This window comes from Ascidiella aspersa, chromosome 8, assembly GCF_963924565.1.
Source record: "Ascidiella aspersa chromosome 8, kaAscAspe10.2, whole genome shotgun sequence".
In the NCBI taxonomy this organism is placed as follows: Eukaryota; Metazoa; Chordata; class Ascidiacea; order Phlebobranchia; family Ascidiidae; genus Ascidiella; species Ascidiella aspersa.
In genome coordinates, this window is record NC_139454.1 from 21,606,704 (window position 1) to 21,634,131 (window position 27,428).

Consider the following 27,428-nt stretch of genomic DNA (forward strand, 5'->3'; position numbering starts at 1 on the left):
AAATCTCAATAATTTTAACCATAAAGTACTGCAGTTGGCGACAGAATCAAATAAAACAGAGACCCTTTTTCAATTTACCATCGCGGCCCATACACTAGTTAACGCATAACTGTGTTGCTTTTGAGTAGAGGCAATTCAGGCGAGAGCCTATACCAGGTTTGATGATCACTTCAATACAAGTTTTATTTTCGATTTTCCAGAAAATTTATTGCTAAAAAAAAAACAGTGAAATGACAACATATGCGATGCCGCTGTCCGGCAATTTCAGTGGAAACTTGACGAGCAGCCTTCCCCACAAATGCCAAAGCCGCCGAGTCGCCGCTTTCCTGATCTTTGCCATTTTGCCTTCGGTTTCAATCGTCATCAACGGTTCGGTGCTGGTAGCGCTGATGACGTACCGTCGCAAGTTACGTCAAAACAACGTCTATTTGCACGTGGCCAACACCCTGCTGACCAACGTCATCTTTTCAATGCTGGCCTTCTACCAGATCCTTAACCTCTACTTTGACCTTGACGGCTACGGTCATTTTGATCCGAACCACCAGGGTCTGGTGAGAGAGGATGTTCGCGTCTGGTGGGCGTTCTACAGGCAAGTCACACCTTTTGTTGATTGCAATTTGAGCTTTTCGGTAATTTCAGATCGGATACGATGCTTGATGCCCATTGGTAGAATCGGCATTTGATTTGAAACTAATACGGTTTTCGATGAAATAGTTTGACAAAAATACTATGCAGCTTTCAAACCCTGAAGAGCTATTTTCAAATTTGTCCGAGATGGGTAAGTTAACAATCAAACTTATTTCAACCAAGCTTTTTAGAAATAAAGCTAATCTTTTCTGTTTACCTTGACAACATTACCTTTCTACATTTATTTTTATTGACCAAATATATGAGTGGCATAATTGTTACCGTATCGGATTTTGAACGCCTAAAATATTCTTCTACCAGTGTCGAAATAAAACACGAATTATGGATTATCTCTGATTGAAATATTTGTTATAATGTGGGATATCTCTAATTGAAATCTAATATATAAGTATAACAAAGCAGTCTGGGTTTACTGCGTTGAAAAGTGTCTACTTTTTGTTATATTTGATTTAAACGTTTAAAAATTCGTTACGGTACCTAGCAACCTATCAAATCCAAGTAAAGTATTCGTTTAAGTATTTTTTATAGCGGTTTAAATTAAACCGGTTTGATTACGGACAAATTAACGGACCATTCATTTAAGAGGGTTTTTAATTATTTTTTGCATGACTAGATTATTTTTCCGAACCGCAGTTACCTAAATTTTAACATCGGACCCTGTTAGCTTCCATGCTTATTCTGCTTGTTTATTGAGCTAGGTGGCACAATACGTAGGTAAAACAACTAATTTAGGTTATTATTTCGACTACTTTCAAAATTCATGTCAGAAAATTTTTTCAATAAACGTCTTCGAAACCATAAGAGTAAGCCGATTTGGCGACCATAGAGTGCTAACATTTTTGCTTAAAATTAACCTTTGCTTAAAATTAACCCAATTCAACGAAAATGCTACGGTGCAATAACACATAAGGCTTGGTTTGTGTTGCGTTGTACATTAGCTATCAAATACTGGCAAATGTTTCTATTTTTGTGTAATAAACGAATTGTAAAGAGTAACGGAAATTGGATAAACAAATAATTTAAACAAATAAACTAAAATCATGTCACACGGAAATATGCACTGAACGAAACTGCGAAATCTTTTCCTATGACAGCCTATACAGTGTTATAGTACACGCGATAATTTTGCGGTTTGGCAGGAAACTAGAAAAACAAACAATTCAAAGCGTTTTTATGTAAATCGCTTGAAATGCATCTCTACTGTCATATTTGAGGCTGATTTGTCCGTCATGTTGCGTTCCATACAAGCGCTACATGTCCTGAGCCTAAAACGTTTGTGTTAAATGTATTTTGAATTCAAAGTTAACACAGAACATGATATTGATTAAATTGTTTATAGACCAAACACAAATTACAAATTGAAACCACCCTAAGAAAAAAAAACAAAAAAATATATTACCCATATACTTCTAAAATATTTGGAAAGACATAATAATTTGTAAACATATCTTACTTTGGTCAATTTTTTTTTTTCAAAACAAATTAATATGGGTGTTTTATCCATTGGTGGTTGCACTTCAAAGCAGCGATTTTCACTGTAAATCACAGAGAAGGTAATTAACCTGCAACTGAAATAAACTTTCTACGTTTAAAGCAAACTGTGGTTTGTAACACAAAACACAAATAAAATTATCTTGAAAACAGTGTTTCTTAAACTTTTTAGCGCTCGTACCCTTTGAGCTTTCATGACATTTTCTCGTGGTCCCTGTCTATGATGATAGACAATTAAAAAATGGAATTCAAATCATTTCTGTGTTGAATTTGTTTTTGCATGCATTAACTACAGTCTTCTAAGTTCAACCATATTTACAACACACAAATAATCGGTCAATTCACTAATGGCCTTTTTGTCTTTTTGAGCTTTTCGTAAATTTTCACACTGCATGTCGCACCCCCTGCTTTGGTGCTTTGTACCACCCAGGGGTACACGTACCCCTGGTTAAGAACCCCTGCTTTAAAATATCTAATTTCACCAATTTTTGATTTTCATAAAATCAATCACAGAGCCCTGCTGACCGCCATGTTCCTGATCATGTGCGGCAACATTGGGATTCTCGTCTCTTCCATCCGGGACACCACTCACGCTCCACTGCTCTTCGGGTCACGTGCCCTCGAGCTCAAGTCGAAGAGCGCGTCCGAGCGTGACGAAGGAAGAAAGCTGGCCAAGCTGCTGGCAGGTGATTGGTTAATTGGTCGGAGAGTTAAACAGCTATAGCTGATTCTAGTTTTCTAATTCGATGAATTAGCGCGAAATGCGGCTATAGTTCTAATTCTAATCTAATTTATGAATTGCCTGTGTGCTCTAATTCTAGTTCTAATCTAATTCGGATTTTGCGACAAACGCTACTTTGTCCAACGGCATTTTCAGTCATTTCTTCGGAACAAAGAATTTGAATTAATTTATTTTTGATAGACACGTCTTGTACGTGATTTGTATAGTCTGAAAAGCAAATACTATGGTAAAACGTATAAAAACAAACACAGGAATTTTTACCAATTCCAGTCGTATAACAATAAATTGCGATTTAAACTAAATTGCTTGTGAATAATTAAATGTAACTCTAGTTATATTTTAATCATTTTCACTAATTCTAATTCTAATCTAATTTAAAAAACTAAAATGATCTAATTCTAATGTAATCTAGTTTCTGAAATAAAAAGCCCGTACATTGTGCTTTGTGTGTAGAGAGTGTATAGTGGTCCTCGACCAGGAATGAGGATTCCGAATCGGAATTCGGGACTCAATAGAGTTGATTTATTTTGCTGGACTCGGGCCTTAATATTTATACTATACGCGTAAGACTATTGGAGTGCCGAGTCCTACGTGAATGTAAATTGTAAAGGTGGAATAGGGGTCTTTTTAAAACATATTAAGGGGGGGGGGGGTGGGGGTGTGAGTAATACGAATGGGGGGAAATAATTATTTTCCTATGTATTAATTGGAATTTTTCAGTAATTCTTTACAAAAATCTTCAAAGAATATTTACCTTGTAGTTTTACCATCATCGGGGTTTCGTGTTTAAAACAAAGCGACCTTTACATATCCGTGTAGGTGTGATATCGTCACATTCTCGCTTGTGTTGCGGGAGAAGAAAACACAACAACGTTTGTTTGTTGGTTTCCCATCTCACCCAAAGGTGGAAACGCCGATCAAGCGGCTGCGCGTTTTATTCGGCTTTCGCCTTTCCCTCTATTGCGCTGTCGCAGCAGATTTCTCGCCGCTGACTGAGCACAAATTTTTTTTTGCGGCCAGTGTTCGCTGCGTGCTGTGTGGTGAAAAGGAAGTCCCATTGCCGACTCGGCATTTAAACTGAGATATGGGCACCGGTTTATCATTCGTGAAGCTCTTGAACAAGAGATAAAATTAGGAAAGCGTTACATGCGAAAAAAGCTAGACAAAAACAACTTATCCACCCACAATAAACTGTTTGGAAAATTGTTCCACAATACGTCCTTCTTACCAGTTTAGAATTTAGTACAGCGCAAGCGCACGTCGGACTCATGACTCAGGTAGTTTTATACTCACTCGACTCCAGCAAAATCAACCGACTCCCTCGATTCTCTAATCCGACTCCGCAGACCTGGTACAAAACAGTTTGCAATCCCTGATTTTTAAACAAGTTAACAGGACAATGTCCTTAAGTTAACAGCAGCGTATTTACAAAAATCCAAAACAATACGAAGACATGTGAGCGCTCTTTCACTATTGTACGTGAAAAGTTATGGAAAAAAAAATAATAATACCGCATACCACAACACATATTGTTTGGGTTAGGGTGCGGGTTAGCGTTTGGGTGAGGGTGGGTTAAGTAATATTATGTTTATTATTAATAATAACTTGACCCACCCTCAACCAAACGCTAACCCGCACCCTAACCCAAACAATATGTGTTGTGGTATGCGGCATTTGAAGAAAAAAATATTTTTATTAATTTTTACGTACGATAGTGAAAGAGCGCCCACATGTGCACCATTCCATGTCAATCAAATACGAACTTAATAATGCAAATCTCTTATGTTTTGCTAAAAGTTCAGTGGAGATAATTTGAGTCACCAACTATCTCTGTTATATATAGTAACGCTTATAAGATTAGGTTCGTCAAGAATAAAAGGTTGAGAAAAACTGTCGTATTAAGCAGTGGTTCTCAACCGAGGTGCGTCGGCACTCTAGGGTGCCATTTTTAACGCTCAAGGGTGCCAACAAATATTCCAAATTCTTTACGATTCAACTTTTTGCTCTATTGGTAATCTTCTTAATAAAAATTTTGTATGCGATAAAGAGCCAGGCAATAAAAAGGTTTTACAGCCTTGTTGCTCAGTCCATGTGCTGTTTTAATCTCTTTATTGCAACGTTAGAGTTTACCACTAAGCAAAAATATGAGCAAGGGTGACGAGAACTACTAAAATTTCTGTAGGGTGCCGCAAGCTAAAATGGCTGGAAACCACTCTTCTAAACTAATGCGTATTCTCTTGCAGGCTTCGACCGAAAGCGACGCCAGCGCCGCGCCTGGATCCTAATCGCAACCGTGTGGATATTTCCTCTTCTTTACGTGGTCAGCGCCCCTCTGGGCTGGAGTTGCGCTTACTCGTGCATCTGTTTGTCCGGCTGCTATCCCTACCACGAACTCGATTCGCTCAAGACGAGGATTTGCTCAAGGGTTTGGCCGCCGATGCGTCACGACTGGCTGGTGGTCGGCATCGGACTCTGGGCCGTTTCTGTGGCGGTCGTTGTCGCCATCTTGTGGCGGACCTTGAGCGACACTAAACGACACTTTCGCTACTGCAGAATCAGGTGACACCCTTTTATATTCTGAGCATTTGGAGCCTTGCGAAGATTCGACAAGCGGCGGAACGCACAGTTAAACAACATATAGCGGTTTTACCAGCACGGCATTCTATTTGAATAAGGAAGAAACATTCCGATTAAATAAATCAACCGAGAAACTGTCTAGTTCAGTAAAGTGCCGCTTTTTCTTGGCATAAGCTTTTTTTAATGATAAAATAATAGTAGCAATTAGACCACCACTGCTTACCAGTGTTGTAAACAAGTCATTTTAAAAACGTCTTAAGCCCCAGTCGAGTAATTTCAAAAATAGCTCCAAGTTAATATTTTGCCAAAAATACCATGCCAAGTCCCAGTCAAGTCATTGACAAAACAATAAAACGTAAAACTATTAAAATTGGCGACCTATAGTCGGATAAATAGGCATTACCTTAACAAAAAAATCAGACAAAACACAACACAAATAGCTATTTCATACGAAACAAAATGTGTTTCGAAGAAAGATTTTCAGCTAACGTATTATTTTATATAAAACCAACAAACACATTTGAAATAACGTAACAGAAAAAGTAATTTCTCTAAGGGTCGATCGCGGAATTACTTCGCCTCAACTGTGGAACACCTTGGTCACCACCAAAGCACCTGATGTCCCAGTCGCTACCAAGCTGTCAGAAAGCGATGACGTCGCTAGACCGACAAGTGACGTCAAAACAACACGTCATCGCTCGCTTATTAGATCACACCAAGTGCTGGTAATGGACTTTATCGCTTTAGATCGAGTCGAACTCTTAAACCAGCAAATAGAAAAGTCCCTGAAAAGGTACCACGTGGTGCTTTCCCTTATAAGTCTGCACCGCTGCTGTGATAAATATTTGAAACCCGGTTATTTGCACAGTTCGACCGTTTCAAAAAGCACCGGAGTTACGATCCTGGTGAAGCCCCAGTCGGTTTATTTTTGTGTTTACCATGATGCTCTAAGTCTAATGTATGCCCCCTTTCTTAACTGCGCAAAAACTTTCTTGGTATGCAGGGTTTGTGGAAAAATTAAACTGATCTTAGATTCCACTGATAAAATAAAACACCAGTTACATAACGATGAGGTAACCTTGTAACACCACAAAATGATACAACCTTAGTGGCGCAATGCTAAACATGGCGTTTTGGTCGAATCCTTTTATCAATATGTTAAGCGAATTGTTCGGAACTGTCAAAACATGTTTAGCGCTTTATAGCGTTAATTCCACAAAAATCCTATTATATATTATCCACTGTTCGTTAAATACGTTGAAAAACATATTTCTAGGAATCTTTGTAAAGCTTGATTCTTCTAATGTTAAGCTTGATTTCTTCTAATGTATCTCTGCCCTTGCATTACCCCTGAGCCCGACCTAGCCTTACCTTCCGTTTCAACCAAACGCTTCCGTTGGTTTTGCTGCAGAGACGGACCCTTGGCAGTCTTCGATACCTGATCTGGATCACTGTACTCTTTGTGACCAGCACCGCGCCGGCAATGGGCTTGATGCTGATCGACTATCTGTCGGATACCAACCCTAGCATGGTGCTGGGCAACGGCTGCCTCTGTGTGCCTTTCGCCTACTGCTTGGTGTGCCCCTTCCTGCTCGCGAAATGCCTCCCGGGAATCAGGTGATTACTGCGGATGTTGTTTTTGTTGTATATTTTTTTATGTTAGGAAAGTAAAAGGTTAAGAAAAGGGTGATTGTGAGTGGCAGTTTTTTTTAAATTGGAAAAAATAACTGAAATGTCAGTAGGTGTTCGGACTCAGATCTCGGACAACCAATCTCCGTTTGAGGGACTGGTGCCGCCACTTAGTTGTAAGGCCAGAGTTAAACTGCGCATTGGTGAAAGGTTAACTTTTTAGCTTGTTTGTTATGGTGGTAGAGTAAATGCCATAGTGAAACATATTCGAGTGCGTGTTACATATACATCACAATACAATGCACGCGTTTCCATGCATTGCACTAGCATGTATACAAGTCTGTAAAGTAGTGAGAGATGTTTTTCTCCTTCCACGGCCGCCAGCTCAGCTCGTAGACGCGCTGTTGCAGAGATTATTAACTTGATCGCGACTTGCGCTCTCTGCTTGATCTTCGGGCTATGGTTTTCAGGTGCTCAGCCCACAAGCACCGCGCGTAGAGTGCTCAACCGGGAGTTGAGCCTCTGAGGATTGCTGGTGAGTGGCGCTAACCACTTCGCCAACGCGCCCAGAATGTCATAGTAAACATTAGTGAAATTTTAGCATTTACTCCCCAAAAAGCCAGTGCTATATGTGGTCGGGAAATTGCAGGATACTACCCGTAATGATCAGTCAAGACCACCGTCACCTGTTTTTTTAAGGCTACGAAGCTCGTGTCACCAGCTTCAGGTAAAATGCAAAAGAGTACATGCTTGTGGAAATTTGGGATTCCATATACTTTCTTTTGATCGCAAATAGTTAGACAAGCCTGTTTCCCGCGCGGGTTAGCCCGACGAAAAACGCTTAGCTAAGTATTTCCCTTTGCAAACAGCAACTTATTTAAAAGCATGATGCTTGGTCAAATAATCATGTTAAACTAACGATTAAGCGCCATTTTTCTGGCAGTGCAAAAATACTATAGGCCTGTCAACATCATATTTATAGGAAGACCTATTCCTGACCGAAGCAAAATGTTAATCCTGCCGGGGTGTCTCTCAAACATGAAGAATGCTTTGCAAAATCCAGGTGTATTCAAAATAAATATGATTCAAAATATAAAAATGTTAAATAGAGCTGTACAAAAAACAGACACGCAGCATTAATAAGGTTCAACGGTCATATAAATACAAAAAATACGAAATCAAAACGACGTCCACGGCCACCAAAAAGTAAGCAGACACCAAACAGTAAGTGCGTCAGCTATGAACTGCTCTGTTCCGTTTTCTGGCGACGCGACTTCTTCTTTGACTTTTTGCTCTTCACGCATTGGCAGGAAACAGGCAAGTAGACCCAGGTCGCGTTTCCCGGACTCTTTCGCCGCTCCATTTTCGTGCCGAACGCGTACGCGACGTTCGAGTAGTTTTTGGGCGCCATTTCTTGTCCGGTGACCGGGTCGACGCAAGTGGGATCGCAAATCGCGATGTTGTACGTCGACTCGGCGAGGTTTTTGCAACGCAACTTGGCGTGGGTCCAGCGCGCGAAACCGCGCTCGTTGCGATCGCTGTCCTCCGGTATTTCAACTTTGCAGCGGTGCCTTCGCAAAACACTGTAGATAGAAATGGAAAGGATTCAACTAACTTACCTTTGTGTGTGATGTTTAGTTACGGATACGATGTTAACGGCGAGTAATGATTCGTAACGACAGGGCGAGTAATGATTTCGTAATCCAGGAATTTTGCTTTGGGGATAATTGAAAAGTTTCAGCGATGACTTTATAAGTTTGCGTCAGCAGGTGAATCGTAAAAACACGTGTTGTTCTCCAACGAGCCCGTGCTCAATACAAAACTTTTATTCTATACGATACTTGGTACTAAAAAAGATACCGCAAATTTTAATCTAATTTAGTAAAAATTGCAATTTATAGAGAATATGAGTCGCGACATACCATAGCACGCCTATATAGCGTTTTATAGCGCCTATATATATAGCGCCTATATATATAGCGCCTATATAGCGCCCAAATTGAATAGGTTTTCTTAAAACCGACAAAACTACAGTAACACGGTTAAAATTCGCTCGAAGCGGACATATATATACATTGTAAAAAAAAATATACTTCCGTAGGCATGTCCTGCTGTTCAATCTTGGGTCGCCTATACCGGAGTAGATTTATACAGTATCATAAGTTTTATTTAAAATAGCTTCTGAGCAAAAGTTTCCCCATATTAAAGATAAGTGTTTAAGAATTAGGAATAGAATTAGGAATATGCTTATTTCTGATATTTAGTTAGCTGACAATACTTTCGGTGAAGAGAACTGGGTGGCCGAATCTTTGCTGTTATATTAACGCTTAGTATTAGGTCGCAGCGCAAAAAAGGTTGAGAAACAGTCGTTAGCGAAACGTTTAGTGTTGGAACACTCAGTTCAAATCGCAAAAAGCGATTTACAGACGTTTGCATATGTTTGTATGGGTAACAGATTCTGCCTTAGATACACCATTTTTCTTATAAGCAAGATTTTCTTGCGCTCGGCGAAGCGGCAAGTAAAGAAAAAACGGAACTGGTTTCCCAGCAAACTTCGCAACTGCATTGCCCTAGACCAGTGGTTCTCAAACTGGGGTCCGCGAGACAATTTTCTGGGACCGCGAAGCACCTAACAAAAATATCAACACGACGCTCCTGAAGAAGAAAAACTTTGTGCGATAAAATTTTCAGGCAACTTACTTTTCCAAACCAAGCTCATTAATTGTTCGTTAACGTTATTGCACGCTTAAAGTTAAATTTTCAATTGTGACGTCATAGTGTTGCGTTGTGCTTGTGAGAATTACGTTTTTACAGCTTGCTGCGCTGCCACTGTGGGCACGGTTTTAAAACTGGTCGTGATTGCTAGACTCAAATAAAGTGATTCGTTAATTAGAGGTTAACATAACGGATAGCAAAGAAGCAAGTGCACCCGTCCCATTGATACAATTAAAAACAACGTGTTATTTTGAGTTTATTTGTGTATATTTTCAAGGACCGTGAGCAATTAAAAAATTGCTGGGGGACCGTTGCGTAATTTTTTTTACAAAAGTTTGAGAACCACTGCCTTAGACTCAAGGCTTCGTCACTCACCTTTTATCGCTTCTGGTCATTCCTTGTTTGACCACTTTCAGCTTCTTTCGGAGCTCCTTCTTGGAATGCTTCCCGCTTGAGAAACTCGCCAGAAACAGGAGCGTCACACACAAGGCAAGAACGAACGACGTCTAAAGCAATAACATGCAATGGAAAACAATACTTAAATAAACCTGTTAAGCCTCGACGTCGTTTATTTCTTGCCAGTTACCATACACCCAGGGTCAGATTAAGGGTACTGTAGGCCTAAGGCTGTTTACTAGAGAAGTGCCTAATTTTGCAAACCAAGCCACAAAAAGTACCGCAATAAAAATGCATACATCTTAAATTAAAATTATTTACTGCAAGTCATTCGTTTTTAAGCAAAAACTGTAGTGTACTGTACTGCTACTGGATCGTAACGTTATTTTTGAAGAGATTTTTAACTTGCTAAGGCTGGGGTTTACTGAACTACGGTCCGCGGGCGAAATCCAGCCGGAAAATATAATTCTACCGACCCACAGCATATTTCGTTAATTAAGATAAAATATAGAGTTGATATGTTGTAGGATGCAAGTTCAAACCACAATTTATTAAAAGCTCGGTACAGTTTTGTTGCAGAGGTATTTATATTCCCTTCGTTTAACGTTTAACGATAAACCAAATCAATTAAAATTCAACCCAAAATGTAATGACCGACCCGCGACCTTCAATCCTTACAGTTATCCATCCCTTTTTGAAAAAAACGTTTTGTGACCTTACATTTTCAAAGCTTTCTAAATGGGCCTGGTGGACACACTGAATCTTCCTGATGAAAAGGATAACTTCTTCATTTATTTACAGAAGTTAAAACAGAACGTTTATCCTAAACCATAACTCAAGCAAAACCTACCTTCAGGTTCATTTTCTTTCACAACTGCCGCAAACTGATTGACCAAAAATAACAATTTTTCCGCAATATAATTGGTGTAAAGTACTATAGATCCTTTCAGTTGTTCGATTGGTGGGTTACTGCTTCGAGCTTGATTGAAATCCTCCATTACTACGCGTTTTATAACCAGTAGTCGCAAGTCGGCTTTCACAGGTCGGAAAGATTCGTGGCCCAGTGATAACGTAATTGCCTGCTTCGCGAGAAAAAAAACTAACGCAAATTAACGCCCACGCCAATGGTGGGAAGCCCCTAAGTGCGGAGCTGCTGCCCGACGCCGGGCGATCGACGTAGCTTTGAACACGCGTATACTGGAAAATTAAACAATAGGGAGCAGATTTTAGTAAGAATATGCATGAGCTTATTTCGTAAGAATAAGTTCATGCAGAAGTATAGGCAGAATTTTAAACGTTTCGTATATATCTTTAACCATATTCAAAAAACATCAAAATGTTCAACATTAATTTGCCCCTCTTTTGATTTTGCCTCTCATATTTTGATGTTGAAAATGAATAAAGCGATATTCGAAACTTTCAAAATGCTACCTACTTCTGTATGGGCTTTTATATTCCTATTACGTTTTACGACAACCTCCAACCATTAAGCTCCAAGAAATCGATTTCATTTTCTGTGTCTACCCAGGCAAAAAGCGCAATTAAATTTATAGAATCGGTTAGTATATTTTCGTATGACTATTACTATTTTTTTCGAACAACGTATGGTTATAAGGTATATAGTAAAGGTCAATAACACAATTCATCACATAATTTTAAACGATACGGAACAAAAGACCCGTGACACCCAAAAGTTTAAACACTCGTCATTTTACGCAAATATGACGTTCACCTGTACGTCACTTGACGCAGAAATGCACGTCACCAACTGTACTTTGCACGTCCCGCGTGTTTGCGTTTTGTCAATGTACTTAAATGCTACTACTTCGATAAAATTGAAACTCCTACGAGTGCGCGACCGTCCGTGGTGCAACTGCATGTGACGTTTCTTTCAGGTTAATTCCATCTAGAGAGAGACGTTATTAGTGTTTGTTTTGTTTCTGCGACGGCATGGATTATTGCCGGCTCCTTCACAACCGAATTCTCTTTAAATTGGGATTTACTAGCTTAGCTGAAAATATCTTTACTACTCGTTCAACAAATTGAGTGTGTTTGCCAATCGACCGCAATGTACACACCATTGCGTTTATTAACGCTTTACCTCACCGGGACTGTGGGGATATCCGCAGACCTAAAATGAAGGACCCAGACAAGACTCTCGTATAGGTGGGTTTGTTTGTGTATGTGTGTTTTGCAAAAAGAAAATAACAAACTAACCCGCAGTGCAAGCAGAGAACAAATTCGGTACCACGCTCCTGGTTTTTTCGATACCGATATAGGCGTTATTGCTTTAGCGGAATTAGAAGCCGTAAATCGTGTAGGCACCCAAACATTGCTGTCGGAAATTTTCGTTTTGACGCCCACCGCTTTTTGATTTTGCCCCTCATTTTTTTAACAGAGCTAAAGGCATTCTTTCTTATTGAACAATTTAGCCAACTGCTTAGCTTTTTTATCCTTAATTAATTGAAACTTTCGTTAACCCTTTTCCAGGTGATAACAAAACTTTTTTTGCATCTACTCGAGTTTTAAATATGTATAACCAGTGTTGTAACGACTTAAGTCATTGACTTAAGTGCTGCTAAGTCAGTGTGTTTCCAAATAGTGTTTTGATTAAAACACGGCTTGACTTAACTAAAGTCTTTTAGACATATGGCTTGACTTGGTCATTTTGACTTGTGAATACAAACCCTACCCCATACCCAAATCTCCCCATGATTTCCACATTCAGGGCCGCCCATCGGGGTTCTTTTTTCGATTTCAAAGAGTGCGCAGTAGTGAGATGTCGTAAACGATATCCCGTCCCCGCTTCGCTGCGTTAATCACGACCGTAACGAAAGTGGTTGCAAACTAAAACCGCTTTCGGTAGCCGAAAACAGAGGGCCAAGTATCATAGGTACATGGACGTTTTGGACTTAAACTTTGGCTGTGTTGCTAGCTTAACGTTGGACGATAACCGTGCAAGCCCATGACCAAAAGGCGACGTGCCAAAAACATTAAAAGTGTAGCTTTTTATTGCAGAGATCATAATTGTTTTTGAAAATTTATGAAAATATATAGCTTAGATTTGGTGATATTATGTATTCCGATTTATGCTAGAGCCGATAGGGTGTGTACCTAAGTATGACTATACAGTTCTACAAACAACCAATTTCCAAAAGTAAAAAAAGCTAAAGGCTCGATTCAAAGCAAGTGGATCGTTCTAAACCCCGCATATTACACGCCTTTCCATCCCCGAAAAACACCTGGGGTAGGTAAAACGCACATTCGTTGCGTTGGTGTGTATGTTTCACCCACTTTAGGTTGCCGCTATACTGCATCCTTAATACGAATTTCCCCGAACTTAACGCTGCGTGTGGAACAACCGGGGGTTTCCCACAGTTAAAACAAAACGGGTGCATCTGTCGACGAAGTTCAATCTTAGTTAAGAATCTCATTTATTCCGGCGGTAATAGTTTAAAGCAGTGATTCTCAACCCTATGTGGCTTACGGCACCCCTTGAAAATAATAAATAGATATGCCGGCCTCTACAAGAATTTCCAAAATTCTTGAGTTAGAAAATTTGATAACAACTGACTTAAACACTCGCATTGGGCATTATTGCCCCCTCCAGGGTTTTTTTAAGGTTTGGTTTGGGTGACCGCTAATAGTTTTAAGAGACCGCAAGTGTTTCATTTAAATACCAAAAAGTTGCAAGTCCAAAATTTGGGAAACCGCTGGAGAAATTTGGGGAACCATTTCGGTCCCCCGAAACACCTTAAAAAACCACTTGCCCCCTCTCCCCCCTTCTCCCCCACACACACACAAAATACTAATAAAAATCCATTGGTTGCAGGCAAGCGTTCGTCGCATTGGCACTAAAATGTGGAAGTTGTGGAGGCGACGGAAAGAGCCGGAAACGGAAAACAGGAGCACGAAAGAGCTCTCGCTGAAATATCACCCAGGTTTCGGAAAACAAAACGCTCTTTCCTTTAAGGGGCGTCGATTTTTTTACGACGAAACGGTGTTTTCGAAATTTAAGTGATGATTTCTGCTCCACACAAAAGCTGCTTGCTTGCGTTTGTGACACCGAGTCACGTTTTCCAGGCAAATCGGATATTACTATGAAGAGTAAAGTTGAACTCCTTTCTAACCACGCCTTTATTTGCTTTTTTGATCTAGACTGGTTCAACATTCACTAATATTCAGTTAATTTCGAGTTGAGACAAAATTGTGGCCAAACAGTCCGGTAGCATTTTAAAGTGACCATAGAGTTACTAACAAGTGTTAATAAGACGAATGCTTTTAGCATGTTCTCAACAAGAGTTTGTCTATACAGCTGGGCTGAAATTCATTTAGGTATATTGCATACGCTACAGAGAACAGTCCGTACCTATTTTGTCTCATTTTAAAACCTCGTAGCCGTAACTTGCTTGAAAATCTTGTAATTATAGAAATCGCATACGGTTAACGAAGTGTAATAATTGGTCAGATACCGCGCTCAATAAACTTTTATTGATCAGGGCATGGCGTCATTTCATGTTTGTTTTTCATCTTACAAAACCAAAAAAATGAAGGCGTAGGCTATAGTTTATATGGTTGTGAAAACATGTAACAAATGTTGGGCAACTTAATACTGTGTGATTTCTGTATACCTTTGCGGAATGTCGTAAACGGTAATATAAAACATTTGGCCTATATATCGTAATATATGGCTGAAGCCAGATGAACCGATTGTGCATATGACCTATTTCAATCTATATAATCCTAAAGATGCAACAATTTTTTTTTAATTAACTTTACATTAACACTTAACGAAGCCTGTTTACAAAATCGCTCTGTTGTAAGATATTTGCCATTTCAATGGTTTTGCGTTTAACGTATAGAATTTAGTTTTGTATATTATTGGAAATATGGTTTGCACTTTTTCTATGTTTTCTGTATAGTCTGTTGTCTTGCATAGCCGCGTTTTGTAACTCTAAATCTAAAGCCTATCATTGATTCGGTTTTTGATTCTTGAAACAAACTGCGATTGTTATTCACAAAAATGGCGAGAGTGTTAGATATAGAACGCTAATCAAATAATTTGTTTAGGGTTATATGTTAAAAAAAGTTGAAAAACCTTTTGGCTGGATTTATGGATATTAAATTTCTCCAGCTATACAACTGCTCGCTAATTAAACATATTTAAATATCCATACATTCTCTGTTAACCTTTGCCACAGCAGTGACTATGTGGTGGATATTAACAATGACGAGCTAACATGAAGCCTTCTATTACTATAACGTGTGATTGTGACCGTCGTACTTTTCCGTGCAACGAAAGTATTGAAATAATAAACGTTCACCCGAGAAAAACTTTGATATATATCTTTTAGAACGTGATAGGAAAAGTATAAGGAAAAGCCATGCTGCAACTTCCCTTAATGAAAAATAAATAAACATCAGTGAATGATCATGTTCCTCAGTGATTTGCTAGATTAGTTTTCCGATTGGAACTAGGGATGTCCAATAATATCCTATCGGAGCCGATAGCCGATGCTAAGTGGTAGTGTCGGTACTCGTCCGATACTAGGGTGGCATTATTGAGGATCCGATGCCAGCCATGATTTGTAATCTGCGCAGCGGTTTCTACTTTGAAGTGCTTGATTTTAATTAGTAGGCCAATGGGTTAGCACATAAGGGTAACTATATAAACTTACAAAAATCAACAGGGCAAATTTTGGGCATATTAACGTGAAAAATGATATCTTTAAACTTTTAATTTCATCTTTTTTGCATGTTTAGCCATAGTAAAGACGCCATTAGTTATGGGGTCGAATTGTGGTGATTTTTGTCTAAAATACCGTGTATCGGTATAGGATAAAAAGATCACGTACCCGAACTTCCCTAATTGTAATTGCGCAACAGCGATAAGTATTTCAAGTCTTTCCAAATAACACATGGCAATGATCTGCACCAGGCCGACGTGTCCGTATGCAGCGGTTAGTAACAGCACCATTGCGCACAAGTTCGTATATAACAACTTGTCTACCTATCTCCAAAGACTAAAAACGCGCGTCTCTGTGTGCCGAGACGGAACATCGCCAAGCGTTCACCGTCGGCAGAAAAACCGCCGAAGCGTTCCGCAGGTCATAAAGTTTCGCCACACCACGATCATGGATCGGACGGCCGAACGAAGGTTGGGCATCTTCAAGCAGAGCGCCACGGCCGCAAAGGTCTCACACAGGGTCGGTAAAATAAAGGCGGGCGTGATCAGGTCGCCGTTTCGCGCGCGAAACATTTCGTAGTCGCCGCGCGGCACACAGTAGAGCGTGAAGCAGACCACGAAACTCGTGCCGACGATGTAGGTCAGCGATATAATGACCAGCATCAGCAGCTGGCGGTAGAGCGTGTCCAACAGCAAAGGACTGGGCTGCTCCGTTTTCTTGCTGCTGTTCGTGTCTTCAGTCGGAGCGCATAGAGGGGCGAACTTATGCTGGTCGACGTCGCACAAGCTGCGCATCCCAGTTTCCCTGTTATGCTGCTGCTGCTGCTGCTGCTTGCTTTTTAAGCTGGTAGTTGTGGCGGCAGTCTGGCGCCGCACGCGGCCGAAATCGATGTGGGATCGGATGAGCAGTGCGATCAACGTGACGGCGTAGAGCACCCAGATGCAGCAGCCGAACACCAGGAAGAGATTAGACATGGGAGCCCAGATGGCCGAACAATCTGTCGGTAAAAAGGAATCGTGATCCATCCGGCGCTCGTGAATAAAATGTTAATAACCTGGGTAGTTTGCAGGAGGGATGTCCGATAATATCGGATCGGAGCCGATACCATGTGTCAAGTGGTGGTATCGGCACTCCTCCTATATCAGGGCGGTAGTGTGACCAATCCGATATCAAATTATTACAAAGTATTTGCCTTGATTGGCAATCAAACGCGGCGCTTCTATACCTTTAAATGCAAATTTGAACGTAAAAAAATGTAGCTTAACAACTGGAGGTAACTAAACTTCTTAAAGCTGCAGCAAATTTCGCCGTTATAACCAGTTAAAAATTACATTTAAACGTTTTGATTTGACGCATTTTGCTTTGTTTGGATCAGATCGTTATACTTTTGTCCAAAATATCGGTTATCGGGTATCGGTATCGGGTATCGGTTATCGGGTATCGGTATCGGAATAAAATGTCCGGCATCGGACACCCCTGGTGGTAAACAACGCAATCTGCTAAACCGAACTATTGTAGTGCATAAGATCGGTTCTGAGCAAGTTGGTCTGTTAGTGGAATAGGAAACTGCACTTATAAGAATAATACATGACATTTACAAAGTGAGATGGGTCGCAAAATCTTTCTCTGTTATACGGTTAGTATTTGGTCGCCGCCGAAAAAAGGTTGAGAAACGCTGCAATAAGTTCACATTTCGTCCCTAAAAAGTTGTAATATTGTAACAGACCGATATGCACCCGCTACTGTAAAGGGAAAAAATGGGTTACTTTTTTATAACTATGAACCTGTAATGCATTCAAAATGCAAGATGCCACTGCATCATTATAGTTATCATTTTTACCTGAGGAAATTCTTTGTTTAAAATATATAAAAACCTACCATCGCTTAACTTTCTAGACCTAAACAATTTATTAACTTAAAACACATTATCTGCTCGTAGACACGTTACCTGAAATCTATGCCGTGACTGCCGAAAAAGCTGATTAATTTAAACAGCAAATCACGTGACAATGAAGTAACTAAGAGATAATGATGTTGCCAATGATCTAAAAAAACTAATAATTTGCGAAGCATACCGTTACCGACACTTGACGATAAGGTATCGAAAGGCTTATAGGCTAACTTCATATTAACAGCTACTTTGAACTGGGAAGGTATAGCCTGCCAATACCTATAGCTGCCACAATTCTCCTATCCTGTCAACCAAAGTGGATTTCTTTTTTAACCCCCTAAAACTAGGAAGTTTACCCCAGGTTACGAAAGGCTGCTCGATAATGACATAACTTTTAGCAAAATGCTGCTGCCGTCTCGACAAAAACTTACGCGACCCGCACGCGCTTCCCACGCTGTCATTTTGTGGGATGTAGTTGAACTCGCACACACAAAAGGGAAGACAAAGGTTGGCCACGACGTCCGCGATCGCAAAAGCAAACGGAAACAACCACGAGATGGCGATAAAGGTGCATGCGGTCAGCTTGGGATGACGAGCAGTCCACAAAGAAAACCTGGGCAAAAGTAATTGATTTTTATCGCTTGCGACATGAAAGTCATATTGGCACAGGCCAGGCGCGGATCTGTAGAATTTTTAATTGGGGAGAAGTTTGAATAATTAGTCAGAGACGACGTCGCAAAGTGAGCTCAAAGTGTTTAATACTTTGATTATATGAAAATTGTTTAAAGTTCGAAATTTGAGTTTAAATAAAATATTAATTAGCGTTTTCTGTAGATGTGTTTAACGTAAAAAAAGTAGCCTGTGGTGAAACTTTAACTCATAACTTACGTAATAGATTAAAGTTTACGCATGTATCATAGAATACAAATAAGCAAAACTATAGACGCAAAATTTGAGGGGAGGCTAGGTGTTAAACACTGTTTTCGCAACCTTTTGTGTGCCTCTAAAAGACGACCTTAGACACGATATAACGAAAACCCGATATTGAACCATTGTTCCTAAAAAAGATTTCTGGGAAGAATGGGGTGTTGTTTCTAATAAAGGGTACCAAAAAGCCACTTTTTTATATTTTGCTAGTTGCAAGAGGCTTCCAAAACGGTTGTAAATCTCTAGGTTTCACTGTAGATAACACTAAAAAGGCACAAAACCCACAATCTAGCGCTAGCACCATACACCAGTGTATCATATGTGAATAACAATAAGTGAAAGCACGTGACAGCAAAACCACCACAACGGGTACAAAAATCTTCCTCGATCGTCAGTATCGGTAACGTATCATACTGTTGATGAAATTAATGGGGTTAAATGTGAAATTTTCCATGTTCCCACTATTTTGAACTGCGGTCACAAATATTTGGCTTGTTGTATCTTATAAATAAATTAGCAACTGTTGTGCAACCAAAGTCGCAATGTTGCGAATTAAAAAAAAAAGATCAATAGCTTTCCTTTCTTAACTCTGCTACCATCGGCCTAAAAGGGTACGTGGCGTTGTTTTGCCTATTGTGCGTCAAAATGTGCAAAAAATGTGCGCACATTTTAAACTGCCTTTAAAATGAGCGTTCATTTTGTTAGAGTTAGAGTTAGAGTTAGAGTTAGAGTTAGAGTTAGAGTTAGAGTTAGAGTTAGAGTTAGAGTTAGAGTTAGAGTTAGAGTTAGAGTTAGAGTTAGAGTTAGAGTTAGAGTTAGAGTTAGAGTTAGAGTTAGAGTTAGAGTTAGAGTTAGAGTTAGAGTTAGAGTTAGAGTTAGAGTTAGAGTTAGAGTTAGAGTTAGAGTTAGAGTTAGAGTTAGAGTTAGAGTTAGAGTTAGAGTTAGAGTTAGAGTTAGAGTTAGAGTTAGAGTTAGAGTTAGAGTTAGAGTTAGAGTTAGAGTTAGAGTTAGAGTTAGAGTTAGAGTTAGAGTTAGAGTTAGAGTTAGAGTTAGAGTTAGAGTTAGAGTTAGAGTTAGAGTTAGAGTTAGAGTTAGAGTTAGAGTTAGAGTTAGAGTTAGAGTTAGAGTTAGAGTTAGAGTTAGAGTTAGAGTTAGAGTTAGAGTTAGAGTTAGAGTTAGAGTTAGAGCATTTTTGCGCGCATTGTGCAAAAATGTTCGCATCCCCGTCTCCATCGGCCTTTTTGGAACGTTTGCTGTGCAATTAAAACACCTCACCTTTTAAACAAGGTTAAGTTGCTATCTACGTCAGAGGCCTGGGGTGGTTCCGCTTCGATGACCCCGGCCACGGTCCGGTGAACACGGATGAAGTTGTTTCGTAGAGCCATGATGACGAAGGCGATGCCTCCTGCGATGACTGGATGCAAAACGGAAATTACGTCAAAACAACGCGATAAACAATGGAAAAGCAGGGTTTAGAAAAGGCTTGTGTGAACGTTTGTAATGCAAGGCGTTCAGCAACCACAAAAATAAGAACTAAAAATAAACGTATAGTGCAAATATATCCAGCAAACTTTAAGCATAACAGCAAAGCCAACGTGTTTAAATTAAAAGGTTTCAGTAGACGGAAAGCGATTTGAGTTTTTTAAATAATTGGTCTTTTTTAAAATGCAATAGAAGCTGGGCTACGGGGATAAAAGTATACATTGTGTGAATGCTTTTATGAATCTGATTCCATTCTTGGATTGGAACGAAGAGTTTTCATCTAAGCATTTATTTTTATAATTTTTTTTTTTATAAATTTATATTTTTTTATAAAATTTTTTTATGATTTATTTTTTATAAATTTAGTTTTTATAATTTTTTTTTTTTTTGTATTTAGCTAAAGTTTTGCGCATAAAACGAATTTCTTGCTGTCTTGCGTTTGCGATATTTTTTTGTTGATATTGGGATATTGGAGAAGTTTACCAATTTTAATAGTAACGTTTAATTTTTATGACTTGGAATTGACTTGCTCTATTTATGGCTTTATTAGGACTTGACTTGTTGTTTATTCAAAGCGACTTGAACTTAAGTTTTTTTTTCAAATGACTTGACCGGGACTCAAATCATTTAAAAATCAGTTGTTTACAACACTGCGCTGTAAATCAAGTATTATCACCTAATATTTCCCAATGTGTTGTCCAATATGACGTCATAATACACTGAAAGGTGACCACTGAATTGTGATCAACAACCCAAACATGCGGTCTCGACATAAGCAATAAAATATCCGTCTAAATTAAAGTAAAATAGCTGTTCTTATTTTAAACATAGCATTTTTGTTTAGCGTTTATAATGCGGGAAGTAGGCTAACCTTAAGACATAACTAAGCCGGGAATAATAAAAGTGACTTTAATCGATTCATACAGCACAATTACACCTTCTGTGTTGAGATATGATGTGGAGGTCAAACATGGTTGGCCCCTTACTCCGAGGTCGAAAATCGTATTCTTTCATGAGGAAGTGGGCTTGAAACCGTCGCGTTTTATTTCAATACCAAATAAAGGTTTACTGTGGGAGATTTTTGAATAGCATGATAATCGGCTTAAAATGGTACTACACTAAGTATTTTCTCTTAGTCATGCTTTTTTAGCCTCCTAAACAAGACAGGTCGAAATGTTAATGGTTTGTAAAGGTAGGTACATAATGTCTTAAGCATGGCACAAGTTCGAGTGTAGGGCGCCCTGAAGTGAGCCAAAACGTTAAACTCGTCCTAATATTAAGCTGGTTTACCCCACCAAGAATAGGAATATAGACGTTTCAGTTTAAAACAAACACGGCACCAAGAATTCTCAGAGTGCCAAAACTTCCTCAACGGAGTGTAAGCGGTAAAAATACATTTATAGTTAGAAGAACATACACTGGAGACAACCATTCTCAGAGTACCAAAAAAATCGTCAACGGAGTACAAACAGCAAACATATACCTATAGTTAGATTAGAAGAACAAACACTGGAGCCAACCATTCTCAAAGTGCCAAAAAATCGTCCACAGAGTACATAGGGCAAGCATACTTACCCACGTACATTGCTGTCACGCTGGTTTTCTGCGCTTGCCAGAAGCGATGCATTGCTGTTACGTTAGCCTCTCCTAGCACACCGTCGCTTACATAGCTCGGGCCTCTGAATCCGAGGTAGCACCAGGCTGTGTCGAAGCCCCTTGCAACGTTGCTGACTGTACAGGCCAGCACCACGTTCGCCGCGTAGATGTTCACCGTCTGCGAACGAAGCCGGCTCCTGTAGGAAAAACGATCTTTTTTAATATGGTCCTTTCCTTTATTTAAAGGTGTTGTATTCTTTTTTAGCGGGAAAGGGCTCAGGTACCTTAGGACTGGTTAGGTTAGCAATTTGCTTGAGGAAGGTTTAAGGTAGCTTTTCTAATTACTTCCTTCTTTCGAGAGTATGCATTACTGTTCTGCAGCATTTTCTGGGCTTTGGTTGCCTGGTTATGGTTTAAATGGGGTTTGAGCACGCTGAAAGGCAAATATTTGTTGTTTTTAGAAGGTTTATAACTCATGGGCGTCAAAGGAAAGTTTTGCTCACGCACAGTTATATAGAGGGCGCAGAATGCAATTACCAAGTCGAACTTCATGACAAAAGGTCTTGCTTGCAGCAGAACAGATACGTGGTTTAGCTGGGTGGGGAGACGAAAAATGTGGAACTTAACGCCACAAATGAAGCCGGCTGCCGGATTGTAAGGTTATACGTGTGTCTGTTGAACTTCGTTTTTAATGTGCAATTAAAGTCGTGTCTTAACTTGTCTACAAATGTAAAATATATTTAAAATACATCGGAGATTCTTTACCCGTCCTCATACAAATTGCATTTTCAAATTAAAATTAAAATTAAAACGCCAGAATGTTTTTCACTTATAGGAATCACGGTTCTCTCCAATATTTTTGCAGTTCTATGTTGCAACATTTTTTACGTTCAATAGAGATATGTATCTTAGTGTTGTGAAAGTATTAACGAAAGTTGACTTTTCTAGAAAAAGGTGTTGACTTTCAGAACTGTTTGCGCCATGAAAAGAGCGTTATGGTCTCAAACACTAGAAGGAAACTGTTGGAAGAAACAGTTCTCTGTCAAACTATGGAGCCGTGGTTCTCAACCGGGTTACCACGGCACCCTGGGTGCCATTCGTATTCCTCAAAGGGTGTGCGACATTTTTGGTAATCTTTACGAATCTGATTTTACAACTTTTTGTGTAGGATTAGAGTGACATAAGTCCAATTATAACTTCCTACGTTATGTAGATTTGATGTGCGTTGTCCCAGTTCCATTTATTGTGACATTCTAGTGAACTATACCTACGGAAAAATCTTATAGGTGTGCCGCAATCCATTTAATATATCTGAAGGGTGCCGCTAGCCATAAAAGGCTGACTATATAGGCTTTTTTCAACATGTTGCTTCACAAATGCGACACCTAAAGTAAAAAATAAACACATAAAAAAGCTTAGAACTCCCGTGTCTGCCGTTTGTTTGTCGAGCTCACTAGACTTAATGACTTGAGCCCCTTGAAAGACGCATTATGCTGCAGCCACCGCTGAGTAAATCTTGCCGTCTGCTGTGCCCGGGCCCATCAAATATTAATGGTCTTCAGTTGGAGGCTGCCGAAACTTAGTGACCTCACGAACCGGCATATATAGGGCCCCCGTGCCAAGCAATGCGTCGGAATTAAAACGTTTTGATGTATTACGCCCCTCGTGAAGCCAACGACGCCACGTTAAAGAATAATTCAGGCCTTTAATCGTTTACCAAAACGTCCGAACGCCGCAGATATTTTTCATTGATTGTATAGCTGCGATCTGAGGGCAATATGTGCGGTTTGCATATAATGGCACGGCGTTAGGTCTTTTTGTCTTGTGTGGTTCGTTTCGCGTGTTCACGACTGCAGCCCGACAAGCATATACGTTTGGGTGTCACCTCCTTTTCTTAGCCGTTACTTTTGAACGCTAAAGTTGAAAAACTAAACACATTTCGTTTGCCTCCAGTCATCTTTGTTACTTTGCTATAGGAGCCTTCCTAAGGGAACATTCGGAACTAGTTATGTACACAAAAATATTTTGCCTAAGATTGTTTACGTTAAGTGAGGTTGAAATTTTACACATATACAGTTCAGGAATATCGAAAATTGAGAGTTACTTATTTAATATTGTTTAACAGCTATCAAAATTATTCTGGAACTACATTGGGCCCCTACTTAGTACTTATCCACGGCCAGCTTAACCGCTTACCTGAACACGAGCAGCGATATAGTTAGGAACAGGGTTAAAGGGAACGAAATTGCCGCGACGATCAGTTCCGCAAGAATGTAAGACCTCTGAAGCGGCACGCACAAGATGCCTTCGACTGCTGCTGTTGCTGATGCTGTGTTGTTGTTCCCGGTTTGATTGAACTGCGACATTCCGACTGCAACTGTTTACCCATCTAAGGCTAAAAAGTCTAAAAAGCGACTGTTTTAGAGTCACTTATCCTAAGCGATCAGCATGTCAATGAAGCCTAAAAGTCCCCTGCGGAGATAAATGGTTCGTGATGTTAAAAACAAAACATCTATTGTTTTATTTTTTAAACAAAAGTATCTGTTTTAATGAATCTTTCAAAATACAAAGATAGACCCAAGACCAAATTTATCATACAAGGTTTATTTGTACACACTCAAAGATGGCGTACGAATAATTTAATAAATATACGAAGCTTTTCATTTATTTTAACTTTTCTTAAAATGTTAACAATATATATATAAAAAAACAATCACCACATAACCCAACAGTTCGCTGATGTTCTGCCCTTTTCTTACAACACTTGCTCTTCTTTTAAATTCATTTTCACGTTACAAGGAAATAAAATTCGCTATTTTCTGTTTCATAACATTTTAAGAGTGAGAGTGTACAGCTAGCAAAGTCGACGGTACAAGAACAACATTTTATATCGTGTCTTCGTCAGTTTGCGAGTGTTCTGATTACTGTACCATCGTAGAATGGCACCTTTTATTTTTTGTTCGCTGGCATAGCTATTGCGACAAAACAGAACCTGTATCAGCTTACATGCTAGAGAGTTGTTGCAATTTTCTCAACAACCAGTATGATACGTCACATCGATTTAATAGAAAGATACGAAAAGCAGCTTTCTTTTTTTTTTCGACAGCGGCCAGCCGCTTCTCTTCTTCTTTTTACGCGACAACCTGCCACATAGCGTTTTTCACCCGATCAATCCTCATTGAAAAAGACCTCGACGCACCCCTATTAATTAATTCGCTGTCAATACAGCGAATCGTAAAAGCGCACGGCCTGAGAATTTTGGTAAATCAATTCTGTTTCTGTCGAATTTCATTTCGACAACTCTTTGCCCGTGTATAAGACTGCGAGCTGATTGCCTGCCTTGAATCTCATCCCAAATACCTAACTAAGGCCTTAAGCGTCCATTGTATCATATTTATAACATATTTCTATTTTAAACCAATATTAAGTTGAATGACGTCGGCTCTGGGCGCTTCATACTTGATGGTGTGTTTGCGGGAGGTTATCATCGATTAAATGCCACAACCAACTTAGAATAATATAAAGAAACACGGTTCAAAATCAAACGAATCATCCAGTAAGCTAAACGGATTTATTTTCAAATTAAGGCTTTACTTGGGTTGTGATCAATTAAAAAAGTTTCCAATGGCATTTCAATTTTATAAACAATTTCCCCTTTAGACTGTTCATGAACAGAATAAACAGGTATAGGTCATGTTTGCGTCCATCCAAAGCCGGATTAAGGGTATTGTATGCCTAATGCTGTTTACTAGAGAGGGGCCTAATTTTGCAAACCAGGCTACAAAAACTCACACACATGGGACACATTGACTCGACTCAGTCATTCGTTTTCAAGCAAAATCTGTATTGTACTGGTACTGGATCTGTAATACTGTCAGTCATTTAACCTTAAAAAATGGGCAAAAATTTTTCAAGGGTTAATAGCCTGATGGTTAATCCGGCCCACTGCGTCCATCCATCCTTACAAAGCCTTTGAAGTTTATTTAATTTGTGTTTAGCTACATGTTTGCGACAGAAATACTTACGGTGGTTAAGCTATAGCGTCCAATTAAGAGATTGATCAGCTAACCGTAAATTTCTGCACACCACTGTAAACAATAAATCACCGATTTGACCTGCCGTGGCCTCTGTTTGAATTCAATTTATCCAAATGTCAGATTACCTGTTTGATTTCCCCAAGGAGCATGTTTCTCATTTGTTTCACAGTCACCATTGTTAGCTTTAGCTTAAACAACTTTGTTTCCGAATCTCATGATCTGATTTACCAAACTATAACACTATTTGTTATTTTCCATTACACTTCCATTGATTTCTACACAAAAATGTTGCCATCAATTTTTGCTGTTAAACCCAAATCACCTAAAAAGAGTAGTGCCGCCCGTTTTAGTAGCATGTTGCTTCTCACTGCGTTGCAAATCGGAACATGTCGACTTTACTGAGGGAAACAAATTGTGCTTTAATTACAAGCAGTCAATTGCCATTGGGGATTTCCCTCAATTTGATTGGAATAGCGCTTTAGGTATGAGCCTGTCCTGCTGGGCGTGTGTCCCATTCTTCCCTGCGTGTTTATTTAACTATGATAATAAAGCGGTTAACAAGAGGCTTCTGACTTTTTAACGGGCTAATATCAATCAACTCTCTGTCTAAAAACATACGATTGAAAACTCTGATAAACCATTTCGCAACGTTTACTACCAAAAAGTTTACAAAATCGAAAGGTTCTCACGATGGAAAATAATATAAAAACAACTTGCACAAAAATCTTTGCACCAAACTGTCGTGAACTTTCAATTCGTTAAACCATAAAAAGTTGTCATCAGCAACAACTGTTATTTCCTCGTGTTTCTTTTCAGTTGTTTTAATTAAAAAAAACGCCACTTGTTGACCCATGAAACAGTTGACAGCAATTCGTTTGACTTAATTATAACCGTTGATTTAAAAAACATAGTATAGATACTTCAAGTATAAACAAGCCTTAAACAACCAGTCAACGAAAAACTGAAACTTGCTGCAAAATCATTTAATCAATGACTCTTAAAAAATAATGACTCTTTGTGACGTTTACAGTATTATTAAAAAACAAAGCTGGTTTGTGTACACTATGCAATACACTTTTTCCCTAAACGCCGACTTTGATTTTGTCAAACTCTTTCAGCACCCATTGAAATCCCCAGGTTTAGTTGAAGCATATAAAGTACGCTCGCACCTTTAAAATGAATTAGCTTTTCTAACAGTGTTGTAATTTTTCCAAAAGTGTTCTAATGATTGTTTTCGTTAATGACTTGACTTGTAGTTTAATTGTTTTAATAATGACTTTCCTGAGACGCGTTTTTTTTTCGAAAAGACTTAACTTGGACTTAACAAAATAATACTTGAGTAATTTTAAAGTGCCGTGTTTGCAAAACTGGTTTGTAATATAGGCAAAGTCAGCGAACAAGACTTGCTGCACACGCAATGGGTGGCAACAACCGTCGTAGCCTACATGCAAGCTATAATTAGGCTTTATTGCTACCAGTTTGATTGCATTTCAGTTATTGCTAAATTATTTTACGCGTTAAAAAACGTCAAAACTTTGTCAAAATTTACACGTTAGGTCAAACATTGTTAAAATCAACAAACAATGCGCATGAAGAATTTACAAAATTTG

General features: G+C 39.2%; 1 protein-coding gene across 1 annotated transcript; it reads left to right on the top strand.

Moving 5' to 3' along the window:
* Positions 1 to 230: 230 nt before the first annotated feature.
* On the top strand, positions 231 to 14,127 carry LOC146136847 (uncharacterized). The gene is made up of 6 exons (XM_083396270.1): positions 231 to 589; positions 2,653 to 2,825; positions 5,125 to 5,440; positions 6,015 to 6,183; positions 6,870 to 7,075; positions 14,031 to 14,127. Exons 1-6 carry the CDS (start codon positions 231 to 233, stop codon positions 14,125 to 14,127), a joined length of 1,320 nt encoding a protein of 439 aa, XP_083252396.1.
* The last annotated feature ends 13,301 nt before the right edge of the window (positions 14,128 to 27,428 follow it).

Coding starts and splice junctions, on each gene's coding strand:
- LOC146136847 (XM_083396270.1), top strand. CDS start 231: ATGACAACATATGCGATGCCGCTGTCCGGCAATTTCAGTGGAAACTTG. Junction 590..2,652: donor GTCTGGTGGGCGTTCTACAG/GCAAGTCACACC, acceptor AATCAATCACAG/AGCCCTGCTGACCGCCATGT. Junction 5,441..6,014: donor TTTCGCTACTGCAGAATCAG/GTGACACCCTTT, acceptor AATTTCTCTAAG/GGTCGATCGCGGAATTACTT.